The following is a 13,436-nucleotide window of genomic DNA, read 5'->3' as shown; positions in this document are numbered from 1 at the left end:
GGTCATGAGACAAGAACCTGGACCTCGCTGAGCTAAAGGAACAAAAAAATCCTGCATCGCCTGTAATAATTCAAGGAACTGGTATAAAGTACACAACACGGGGAAAACTATTATACTGAAAAAAGTTATTTTTAATAGAAAATATCTCAGACCCTTTCTGATGCCAGTTCTCTCTAATGATAAAGCAAGATAGTATCAAGCTCATAAAGATGCTTAAAAATTGTATGCTGAACAAGCCAAGATGTCTTTATAATTTTCTTTTTAATTTTATTTTATTAGAGATAGAGTCTCATTATGTGGCCCAGGTGGGCCTTGAACCTTTGGGTTCATGAGATGCTGCTGAGTAGCCAGCACTACCAGCATGGGCAACACAGCATAACTTTATCTCAAAAACAGAAAAGAAAAAAGAAACCAAAACAACTTATTTGAATAGGACCCCATTTCTTAAAGGGAATATGGACTAAACGATGACAGGAGAAAATTATAAACCTACATTTCCAAAACAGTGATATTATGAACTTACACACAAAAAAAGAGAGGAACAGAGGTCATATAAGTTTGGGGAAACATCGTGTTAAAGGTAAACAGATTCTTCAGTGAAGGACTCTTCAAAGTCCTTAATATGCCAATGTAAAAGTAAATCTTCAAGAAGGTATTTCATCCATCCATCTAAATTTATTTCCAGGCCAGGCATGGGGACTCATGCCTGAAATCCCAGACTTTGGGAGGTTGAGGAGGGAGGATCGCTTGAGATCAGGAGTTCAAGACCAGCATGGGCAACATAGCAAGACCTTGTCTCTACAAAAAATAAAAACATTACATGGGCATGGTGGTGTGTATGCTTGTAGCCCCAGCTACTTGGGAAGCTAAGGCAAGAGAATCACTTGCACCCCAGAGACTGAGACTGCTGTGAGCTGTGATCATGCCACTGCCCTCCAGCCTGGGTGACAGAGTAAGTAAGACCTTGTCATTCATATACACATGCAAACATATATACATAAATTTATTCCAGCAGTGTAGGAGGGACTATTTGAGGGGTGCTACCCAACCCGACATGTAGTCTAGGCTTTAGAATATCATGCTGCTGAAGGTCAGGATCCATGTGGGCCTCAAATCCTAGATGGGTTGGTCCACATCTGAGTAAGGCAGGAACCTGAGTGCCTGCATCAATGTGGAGAGGGTGATGCTGTGCAAGGGTGGAGAGGGTGATGATGTTACTACCCTTTGTGTGTGTGACATAACTGGATATGCTTAACAGAGAGAAGGAACACATTCTCTCACCTGAGCCAAAACCTAGGGGGCATTACAAGACAAGTGTCTATTCAGAATGTGACAGACGTATTCCAGGGAAGAGCCCTGATCCACTTCATAAAATGGATGGCAAATCATTAGTTTGGCTCTCGGGAGGAAGGCAGGATTTGAGCAGACAGGAGAGAGTGCAGTAGTAGGTCACGGTAACACACCCAAAGACATGGATATTGAAGACAATTGCAGGCCCAAACAGAAGGTTCAAATGAGAATCGATCACAGAACAAGGTCAGCCTAAAACTAGCAAATTCTTGCTGGACAGTCCTGAACTTTGCCTAAGAGTGCTGTACAATATGGAGACAAGAAAGTGGGAAGGGAGGGGAGTGCCAGGACACACCCACCTTACAGGGAGACAAATAATTTAACCTGCTTGTGTCTTGGTTGTTACTACCCAGTAGTGCTCTTTAGACATAAGCCATTGAGGTCACTCAACAGACACAAGACCCACACAATGGCTCTGGATACTTTTTCAAGACCAAAAGGTGTTTTGTTGTTGCTATTTATGAATTTGATACAAAAACTAATTTGGAGGTAAAACCAGGTATGAAGAAATATGAAGCTTTGTAAAGTACCAATATTTCCACTTAGCAGGCTGTACACTTGCTTGCTGTAGAAATATTAATGAATTTAAGGGTGTAGCTCCAGACCTTACTGGTTTCCTTCTGAAAAATACATGATACATGGTCTATAACAGGGCCAGTACTAGTCCGTGACCTGTTAAGAACTGGGCTGCACAGCAGGAGGTGAGTGGGGGGCAAGGTTACTGCCTAAGCTCTGCCTCCTGTCAGATCAACGATACTAGATTCTCACAGGAGCACAAACCCTATTGCGAACTGCACACGTGAGGGATCTAGGTTGCATACTCCTTTTGACAATCTAACTAATGCCTGATGATCTGAGGTAGAACAGTTTCATTCCCAACCCCCGCCCATGGAAAAACTGTCTTCCACGAAACCAGTCCCTGGTGTCAGAAAGGTTGGGGACCTCTGGGCTACAATACCTTTCTAAGAAAGATTCTGAATTCTAAAACATCTGGACTCAGGAGTTTTAGACAAGGGATTGCAGACATGTACAAATGTGTACATGGTATATACTAGGAAAATGCCTTTGCTTCTGTTCATTCACTAAGATGCTCTAAACAGAGCTGAAATAAACCAGCTGTGAGTTTCACCAGAAGGGGCACGTACAATCAATTTGGATCATTTAAGCTTACTGAAGGCTTCAACTCATAAAGCACCACTAAGTCTGAATCAACAACTCCTGTGATCTTTTATTGTCATAAATAAGATTTTAATTACCTTAAACAACAAGCATGCAATGAACACCCACTTTAATGGAGCTCTCAAAGGTTTTATCTGGAGGTTTCTCTTTGTATTAGCTGCAACTTTGGTTATTAGCGGAAATACAGCATGATTCAATTTCTATTAGTGTTATATGAACCTTTATTTAAGTTACCAGCTACGGAAGAGGAATGATTGTGGAATAAGAAAAACGTTTAGGATACGATAGAAGGTGTCACAGACCAACTGTGGCTGGACAGACAACAGAACGCTGAGTTGCCAAAGAAGAACCTGAACAGGTCATCCTATATTAAAGACTGGAATATTCTGAGTTTTTTGACTTTAAGGATACTTAATCCCATCTGCAAAGTCTGTTGTGCCACATAAAGTAACATACTTATAGCAGACATTTGGAAAAAGAGACATTATCTGGTCTACAAAAATCTTTACTGGCCTCTTTTATAAACTTAACAAATACCTGCTGCCTCAGGGCTTTTGCATATCCTTATTCAACCAGGAAACTCCAGTTCATCTTTTTCATCTAATAAATATTGATGTCTCCATAGAAATCTTCCACCCCCTATTAAAATGTCCCTCCACTTTAGAGACTATATCACAAATGCAATTACACAGATATTTACATGACCAATGTTTAATTTCTGGGTCACCACTAGAGTGTAAATACCTTGAAGGCAGGAACTGTGACTTTCTGACTTACCTTTGTGAACCAGCACACATACCACAGAAGATACTCAAGAAAAATGTGCTGCTAGGCAAGGAATAAAGCTGAGTAACAGGAGGTGAGGGCATCTGAGGATCCAAATTGGGTTTGGTCTCAAAGGCACAGCATGGTAATCTGACTTCAACTTTCTTTTCTAACTTTAACTGAGCTGTAAAGAACACTGGCAATTGAAGAACACTGGCAATTTCACCTTGTTTTGCTATTTTGTTTTACAAGGACTTTTTTTTTTGTTAACTATTAGACTGGATGTTTTTTAAATCCAAGACTGAATCCAGGATTCCAGCTAGGAAAATTCAGACAGCTTTAATTTCTGGATGCCTGCAAAGTTGTTTTAGATGACCTCAAAGAATTCCTGGGAAGCTACAAAACCTACAAAGTTGAGTTTGCTGCCATTCACCCTCAGGGAGTAGATCCAGCTTCCTGTGGGGCATATGTTTAAAATTCAGCCTGCAGAGCCGCAGCACATGGAGGGAGCTGTTAAAATTCCCAAGGTCGTGACTGCATCTCAAGTAGAGACTAAAGAAACCAGGAACTGCAATGCTGCTGCAAATAGGGCAAGGTACATTTACTCTCTAAAAACCAAAGAGGATGGAACGACTTCCCAAGAAACAAGACCTCCTTATTCAAATGTATTTTAAATGATGCTACTCAGATCAAGAAATGCTCCATTCCACTAAACACACTGCTTTCTCTACTCCAGACTCTCACCACAGTGACACTAGTAACATTTTGGGGCTAGATGATTCCTTTTAGTAGGGGCTGTCTTTTACACTGGGATGTGTGGCCGTATTCCTGGCCTCTACCAACTAGAGAGTAGCAGCATACCACTTCCAACAACGGCAACTACCAGAAACCTCTTCAGACATTACCCAACAGGGTGCAGGGAGAGACGCTGTCCCTAGTTGAGAACCACAGCACTATGCTACCAATCTGAGCACCATCTTCAACAATGATCCTTCTGAAGCCCTCACACATACTGCATGCAAGACAAATAATTAATGTCCCCAATGCTGATAAATTACTCCATGATAAATTAAATTTCCTTACTTTCATTCTGGTTTTTGGAAAACAATGCAGTTACATGAAAAGAAATAAACCAAGTGTAAGATGCTCAAACAGTATAAAAATTGCAGGGAGAGGTGGGTATTAATGAAGAGCTCAAACACAGCAACTTAACTTTAAATATCACAAACACACTTTGGGCAAAAGCAAGCAACTTCTCTTGTGCGTAAAGTTAAATTTAATGCAGTTACTTAATCTCTGAAATTCAAGTTCCTCCAAACATACTGTTAGCTTATCACATTTTTAGAAAACAGGCTATGAGTCAGACGGACTTCAATGAGGAACCCAATTGATAGAGGCAGCCTTATAATCTGACATTACTCAAAAGAAAAATATCCAAACAACCTGGTCAAACAAAAAACCTGGGCATGGTGGCTGCCATTTATAATTAGCTTCTGAATTCAGTGGCTCTCTCTGAGAAATGTAAAACTGAAATATTCACCAAAAGTCAGAGGTTTCAAAAGAATATTAATTTCTGGCCAGGCACAGTGGCTCACACCTGTAATCCCAGCACTTTGGGAGGCTGAGGAGGGTGGATCACTTGAGGTCAAGAATTCAAGACCAGCCTGGCCAACATGGTGAAACCCTGTGTCTACTAAAAACACAAAAATTAGCCGGGTGCAGTGGCACGTGCCTATAATCCCAGCTACTCCAGAGGATGAGGCAGGAGATTTGCCTGAACCCAGGAGGCAGAGGTTGCAGTGAGCCAAGATTGTGGACTACTACATTCCAGCCTGGGCAACAGAGTGAAGACGCCAACTCAAAAAAGAAAAAGAAAAAAAGGATATTAAGTCTTTGATACATGTTTCCCAGAACCAAATGTAAAGAGGAAACTGGCCATTTTGGGCATGAGGAAATAGAATTACACAGAGGCAAGGTTCTCAGTTTCTATCCAGCACTAGAGGTCTTCTTTTCCAAGGCAGCCATCTGATTTAAGTTTGTAAGCTTTCAGGACAGGTCTTTGTCCAAAACAACATTAAGTGAACAAACAGGAGCCCAATTCTAAGGCAAGGAGGCTTCCCAGCAAAGCTGGCTGGACACAAAGCTACCCCTTCAACTCACACTGCCAGTGGGAACCTGTCAGCAAGACCGGAAGGAAAACCCCACACTTAGGGACATGATGTAATTTTGCCTCTAGGAATCAAGTTTTCCAAGTGCAAATAAAGCTAAGACTTCTAAGATATGATTCATTCCATTTAAAAGGTGGAAGAGAACCCATTAAGTAGAAACCTAACTCACAAAACATATCATTATTGTGACTAGGACAGGAAGTCCCACAGATAGAGGAGTCCTAATGCAGGAAGAATCCTGGTACTCAGAATTTGTCAGCTAAGCAAGAAAAAACATGAAGCATTTTCTCAGAGTAGTCATCACTGGTTTCTCCAGGAATACTGGATAAGAAACAGATCTACATGGCCATATAAGCATCTATAGAAAAAGAAACATTACCGATTTTCTTATTGTGTAGGGATTCTTCATCAGAGCTTCAAAGATACTTACAGGGTTCAAAAATGGGCCTGAGGAGCTAGGGAGAATGATGAGACCCTATCAGTTACATGTAAATCTATGTGTAGATATATACATGTGTCTTTTTTGTGAAGGGGATCTCAAGAATTCATCAGATTATCAAAGCAGGATAAGACTTGGTAGAAGTTATGAAATACTAACAGTTGAAAACTTTCCTTGGCCATGTGGCTCCCTTGATTAACACATGTTACCAGTGCAAAGTCACTCCATGTTTAGGACAGCCACAGGCTGAACTGTTACTGAAATACCAGGGTTCAGGTGAGGTCCAGCCTGCTCGCTGCACAGAAAGCCTCACTGAGGTGACAAGTATTGCCAAGGAAGAAGGCTTTAATTGCGGGCTGCAGCTGAGAGAGGAGATGAGAGCTCAGCCTCAAGTCCATCTCCCTGACTGACTAAACCAGAGATTGACATAGCAGAGAAGAAATGTAACAATGTATAAGAAAACAAGAACTAAGGGCAAGGAGGCATCTGGTGCAATGATCTGGTGAGCTTAAGTCATTTGATACTTTTTAAAGCGGCCTGAATGTCCTCTACTGGGGAAGAAACTCAAATAAAACAAATATAAGTTTTAAGCTTTAACAGCAGAAGGGTCAATTTCTATGTTTATCCAAAACAACTGTCTATGGGATTATTGGGCAGGTTTCAGAAGCACATCCATTTTGTTCTTCCACACACTTACCACATGGGGGAACCTATCAAGAAACAAACATGTGCATCACAACAAAAGAATATTCACACAACAGTTACAATTAAAGGAAATACATAAGGTTGGCATTGAAAGAGATGTGCTGTCCTTAACCAACATTAATAAAAAAGTTGGAGATGTGCTCCTTCCCTCACCCTGGCTCTAAGCAGATGCACTTCAGCATCTGACCCAGGGCATCCCAGCAGAATGGATGAGTGAAGAGACTGACACAGCAGAAGCAAAATGTCACCATCAATCCTCACAAAATTAACAGTGACTCATACCACCACAGCCTCTTTTTCAACAGCCAGCGGGAGCAAAAAAACCTTACAACTTCGCTACCAAGAGAAGGTTCTGAGACTCCTCTTCATGTCGCCAACTTTTCTATTTTTAAGGGTGAAAATGAAGTCAACCCAGTTTCTTACAAAGTGTCATCTTTCGAAAACAGGAATGGACAGTGAAAAGAAACTGTCGAACGAAACACAGGATGAACATCATCAACCAGTAGTGAGTCTACTCAAACCATGATGCCTGTGGCTTCTGTGTTTCTCTGGTTAAACAAAGGTGAGAAACGAGGTTGGATACCCACCTGCCATACTATGGATAAAGGGTTTCCAGAGAGACGAAGTTAGGTACTGTACAGGTTTGATTTGCAAAACCACCGAAGGTAAGGACATAGCATCTGATTAACATAAAGACCGAAGCACGGCTACATGTTGGGATCTTGACTTTCTCTCACCTCAACAGGATACCTCCTGCCATTGATGCTGTGTTCAGAGCCTGCTGAGCCATTGCTGTGGCCCCAGTGAAATTCCACCTTCTCGGCTTTGAATCTGCCAGGCAGACCAGCTCCACTGACAAAATAGTCGTCTTTCAGAAGGATGGCGACTGTGTGAAACAGGTGAGAAGAGAGGAAAACAGAGTGAGTTTCCAAACCAAATGGGGTTTTTCTGTTGCTTCTAATGAAGTTCATGATTACCACGATGTGAATTATGTCCTCATGTACCTGTGAAAAAAACACGATGAACACACCCATCTAAATAAATTAGTTCATTCTAGCTGCAGAATGCTCTCAGAGCACCAGTTGGCCCTAAATCATGACATTTCCCAGGAAATGATCTCAGAATTACTTATCCATTTAACAGATTAAAAAAAAAATGGAGACAATGACAGAGTAAGTCGCTCTGAATCAGAGTCTCCTAAATCTGCTTGATGGTCAAAATCATCTAGGGAGCAAGATTTTTCTTTTTAAGCAATTATTCATGGGGCTACCCCAAGATCCAAGGTCTAGAACAAGATAGGAAATATATACGATTAGCCAGATGAAATAGGTACGTTTCTTTGGTCAGAAAAATGTAGGCAAGATATCAGGAAATAAAAATTTGTAGGTGGGAATATTAAGGCAACAGTAAGTGGGAAGAGAGCTGGAAGTCTGTATTTGATAAAAATACCCAGGAAAGTATAACACAAAATCTACTCTTGAAGTCACTCAAATACTGACAGATAACTAGTTTTCTTTACTGTTTATTTTAGTTCCAAGCACAAAATAATTTCCCTTAACCCATCCAAAAGAACACATAAGAACATCCACAACATAGGGAACCTCAATTAAATTCCAACTCTAAATTTCAAAAATATACTGCTCTTTTTGAAATACAGGAAGGAAAATTGAGAATAACTTGGATTTACACTGACAAAAAAAATATTTTTCCAAAAGGAATGTAATGTCTAAATGCATAAAAAACAAATTCAGGGCCGAGGCAGGCGGATCATGAGGTCAAGAAATTGAGACCATCCTGGCCAATATGATGAAACCCCGTCTCTACTAAAAAATACAAAAATAAGCTGGGCGTGGTGGCATGTGCCTGTAGTCCCAGCTACTAGGGAGGCTGAGGCAGGAGAATTGCTTGAACACAGGAGGCGAAGTTTGCAGTGAGTGGAGATTGCGCCACTGTACTCCAGCCTGGCGCTTGGTGACAGAGCAAGACTGTCTCAAAAAAAACAAAAAACAAAAAACACAACAAATTAAAGTGATATATTCCCCTTTTTTGGTTCCCTAAAAGTGGATTCATTCATTCATTCATTCATTCAGTGAATACTTATTGGCTGCTAAATACATGTAACATGCCAAACAATATACTGAATGGTTTGTGATTAAAAGCCAAGCTTGCGTAAGCCATGGGAAAGTGCTCATCCTCATTGTATCCTCTTCCTAAAGAGATCCTAGTTAGAGCTTTAGAGAGAAATCCTGCATGAAAATTAGGTCTCCATAAAAGATAGGGACTAAGCTAATGACCCATTTCTAGAATACTACAATTAGTTTCAGTACTTCTCGAAATAAAGGAAGCATTAAAAGCAAGTGAAGGAATCCTTCTCATACAAATCCCTTTTTGTTGCATTCAAAAGGCAGTTTTTCCCCAACTTCTGAAAAAATAAACAAGGAATGCTCAATTCGTACAACAGCAAATGAAAGGATAAAATAAGGCAAAATCAAGTGTTTCTTTTGCCAATTAAACATGCTGCAGCATTGTGCCACCCTTACCCTGTGTTGGGCATGTTTAGAACAGGGGCCATAAACTTCTCCTGTAAAGGGCCAGTTGGTAAATATTTTAGGCTTTGCAGGCCAATTGGTCTCTAGTGCAACTAACTACCCAATCTTGTCTTTACAGCACAGAAGCAGCCAAAGATAACCCTTAAATGAATGGGTGAGGCTATGTTCCAATAAACCTTTATTTAAACACACTGATACTTAAATTTGACAAAATTTTCAATGTGTCATGAAATATTACCTTCTTTTGATTTTAAAAAATCATTTTAAAATGTAAAAATGAGGGACCTATCATTTTGTGACCCCTAAAACATAATATCTTAGAAGAGAATATCTAAAATCTTATATAAAATTCATCTATATATACAGATATTATAAAATACCTTCTAAAATATTATATTATACCAACCACACACCTTTAGTTCTGATGTCAAAACATCTAGACGTTAGCTCAGTAGTGTTTCAGACACTGTTAATGATTCTTCTCAACCAGTTATAAGTTCCATACATAACATTTTTAATCCAAAGGATGAAGGCAAAACATTTTTATTGCATCTGTTATAATACACCCAGGGAATCAGCAGCATCTTATAAATACTTGATTTTACCTAAATCATTTATATCTCTGTCAGGGGTCATTTTACTTGTTTTATATGAATAATTAAAAGCATAATTAGGGGACTGTACAATCTGAAACAATCTCATTTTTCATTTTACAGTATTTCTCACCAGAGCACACAGCATGTTACATGTCCACCCACCCCTTTGATAAATGTCTTATATTTTTGTTTCCACATGAAGCTGGAATAAGTGAACTTTCCCAGCTAGCACGTTTTCTGATGACCAGTGATAACACTGAACTGTTTTGAAACAGAATGTACTGAAGGTAGTCACGGCAGAGCACAGGGTATCATGCATATGAGCTCAAGACATGTTGGGATCCCATTCTGTCACTTAACAGTGGTATGACCTCAGATAGGTTACCCAACTTCTCTGTGCCTCAGTTTCCACCACTGTTCAAATGGTGATCATTACTGCAGTGCCTACCTGGCTGGGCTATTTTAACACTTGGAGAAAAATCACACTGGGAAAGCAGATGACCCAGGGACAGGAAACCAGCAAGCACATATTTAGTGGCAGTTATTTTCCAACTCATCTCCAGAATCAATGCTGGAGACCTGGGCAACACGGAAGCGTGGCCATACAGGTGTACTCTCCATTTTCAGAGAAAGTTATATTTTAAAGCAATATTCTCTTTCCCACACAGTAACAAATGTCATTAGGCAGGGACAATAGCAGGAGCAGGGGTGGTCCAAATACTATTTGAGAGGAGATCTTTTATTTAGTTAGTTTTGAGACGAAGATTCCCTCTGTTGGTTCTGAAAAGCAGGGAAGTGAGAGAGCTTCTCAAGAAAATGTTCAAAACCTGAAGTAATATGGAAACATTTGCATGCCAAAAGGGATGTGACATTGGTATCCTTTTTCCTCTGGATGCTTCTCTCTCTCGAGGTCTTTTCCCACACATTTTCCTCTTTTCTGTTACCTAGGTCTGCACCTTGATTTCTACATTCTAAGTTCTCTGTAACTTGGCACCCAAGTCTGCCCTGGGTAAGAATACACGGGGAAAAACAGCAAAAAGATACCATTTGGAGTCTATCAAATTGGTAAGGGTTGTTTTTTTTTTTGGCGGGGGGAGGACAGAGTCTCGCTCTGTTGTCCAGGCTAGAGTGTACTGGTGTGATCACTGCTCACTGAAACCTCAGCCTCCCCAGTTCAAGTGATTCTCCTGCCTCAGCCTCTCAAGTAGCTAGGATCATAGGCATAAGCCACCATGCCTAGCTAAATTGCATATTTCCAGTAGAGACAGCGTTTCACCATGTTGCCCAGGATGGTCTCAAACTCTTGACCTCTAGTGATTCGAACACTTTGGCCTCCCCAGATGCTGGGATTACACAGGTGTGAGTCCCACACCCAGTGGGTAGATCTTAAGTCTTGAGTAGCTGCTTTTAGTTCACTAAAACACAGAATAAAAACGATACTGCCTTTTCCGAATTATTTCTACCTTTTTGATCATATCAAAGAAAAGAAAATCATAGTTGGGTGCTAATATAACCTGCACATTTCCCTGGTACTCATTCATTTACCCCTTTTACTCAAGAGTAAGCATAATGATACAATTCAATAACATGCGCAAGGTTGATTTGTTTGTGTAGACTATGAACATATTTCTAACAGTAAGTCTCCCCCATTCAAACAGAACTGGTTTTTCCAATTATAATGTTGATAAAGAGTTTTCTTTTAAAATCAATTCATTTAATTAAAATGAAATAAGTAAAGTAGAGGAAAAACAGTACTACAAAAATAATAATACAAATAAATTTGAATTTAAAAATTATAACGACAGCAGGAACAGCTGAATCTGGATAAGGCCCAAACTGGAAGGTGCCAAGCTAACAGCTAAAGACTGGAGAACAATGAATGGTGTTATAGGCTGAAGGTTCATGTCTCCGGAAACTCACAAATTGAAACCCCAGTCTCCCATGTAATGGTATGACGAGGGCCTTTGGGAGGTGGATTAGGTCATGAGGATGGAGCCCTCATGAATGGGATTAGTGCACTTAAAAAAGAGATCTCCAGGCTTGGAGCAGTGACTCACACTTGTAATCCCAAACATGATCTGGAAGGCCAAGGCGGGGCGGATCACCTGAGGTCAGAAGTTTGAGATCAGCCTGGCCATCATGGTAAAACCCCATTTCTACTGAAAATATAAAAAATTAGCTGGGTGTGATGGCGGCCACCTGTAATCCTAGCTACTCATGAGGCAGAGGCAGGAAAATCACTTGAGCCAGGGAGGCAGAGGTTGCGGTGACCAAGATCATGCCACTGCACCCCAGCCTAAGTGACAGAACAACATTCCATCTTAAAACAAACAAACAAACAAAAAAAAACAAAGAGGTCCCCAGCCAGCTGCCTTCCCTTCTACCATGGAAATACACAGTAAGAAGGTATCATCTATGAGACAGAAAGCAGGTCCTCACCAGACACTGAATCTGCTGATGCCTTAATCTTGGACTTCCAGCCTCCAGAACTCTGAGAGATGTTTATTGTTGAGGCCACTCAGTTTATGTTATTTTGTTACAGCAACCTAAACTAACTAAGACAGGTGGGCTAAGAGAGAAAGACAGGAAAGGTCTATGTGGTGAATGAACTTTCTAAAACTATCCTGATTGTGGCTAATGTAGATTGGGATTAAATCAAAGCAGAATGATGGAGAGTGTAGAAGAAGCTGGAAGCTTCAAATTCAGGGTTTCTTAACCTAGAGTCCAAAAGTCCATAGCCTTGGCTACCTATGGGCTCTGGAGGTCTATGCCTTCCTGATACAAGAAGTAAAATTCTGAGCACAGTGCACATACGGAGCTTAGGAGCTGGACTCTGCAGCCAGTCCAAATTTGAATCCTAACTCTGCCACTGTCCACTGATGAGAAAGTTAATGAGCTTCTTGGTGCCTTCGTTCCTATTCTGTAAAATTGGAATAAGACAGAAGCTACTTCAGAGGTGAAGAGATTCACAAGGGCTGATATACGAAGAATACTCAGAGCAGCAATTCACACACATCGTAGACTAGCATTGGTATTATGCAACTGTTAGAAAGGTTATTGTCCTAGAGAAGAATCCACAGCTTTCACCAGATTCTCCCAATGTCTGGGGCTCTGCATGATGTAAAGACATTCCAGGCTGTGCAAAGGGCCAGGGCAAAGTGCGGGTCAGGTAACATCTTAAATAAGGAATTAGTTTTCCCCTGAACTGGAAGGGTTGACCAACTACCTGGCATTCATAGCAGTCTTTGCGGGACATCCGCCAACTGTTTATAAATTAAACCTAACGTGTGTAAAACACAGGCAAAGCAAATGTTCACACTAAAATCCAAGCAAACAGCAGCAGGTGCTAAAAAAGTAAAGAAAAAAATGGATGAGAGGAAAACTAGCTGCTTACTATCATATCCTCCTACCCTCGTGCGCACTGCCAAGAAAAAAAAAGCCTATCACCTAATGGTGAGATCCCCAGACCACTTTCCACAATACCTGCAACATCAGAGGGATGCCCTGGGGCTCCAGGTAGGAGGGAAATGCTCTTGTCTGAAAGTCAGAATGCATTGGCTCTAGTTCCAGTCTTCCACGAATTTCCCTGTAGACACTGACATTTATATTTTTCAAATGCTCAACAAATATTTACTGAGTAATCACTGGCAAAAAAAGGTGGGTAAATCAGATACAACTCTTGTCC

The 13,436-nt window shown here is 40.7% G+C and overlaps 1 protein-coding gene across 4 annotated transcripts in view; it reads right to left on the bottom strand.

Annotated features, from left to right (window-relative positions):
* PTPRG (protein tyrosine phosphatase receptor type G) overlaps window positions 1-13,436 on the bottom strand; it is a 766,801-nt gene that overhangs the window by 293,750 nt on the left and 459,615 nt on the right. For all 4 annotated transcript variants that reach the window (XM_002758499.6, XM_002758500.6, XM_008981938.6 and 1 more), the window contains exon 4: window positions 7,344-7,492. In XM_002758499.6, the coding sequence (XP_002758545.3) occupies window positions 7,344-7,492 (149 nt within the window). The remainder of the gene's footprint in view (window positions 1-7,343; window positions 7,493-13,436) is intronic.

Source organism: Callithrix jacchus, chromosome 15, assembly GCF_049354715.1.
Source record: "Callithrix jacchus isolate 240 chromosome 15, calJac240_pri, whole genome shotgun sequence".
Classification (NCBI taxonomy): Eukaryota; Metazoa; Chordata; class Mammalia; order Primates; family Cebidae; genus Callithrix; species Callithrix jacchus.
The sequence above is the reverse complement of the archived record's forward strand: the minus strand, read 5'-3'. Positions and strand labels throughout refer to the sequence as shown.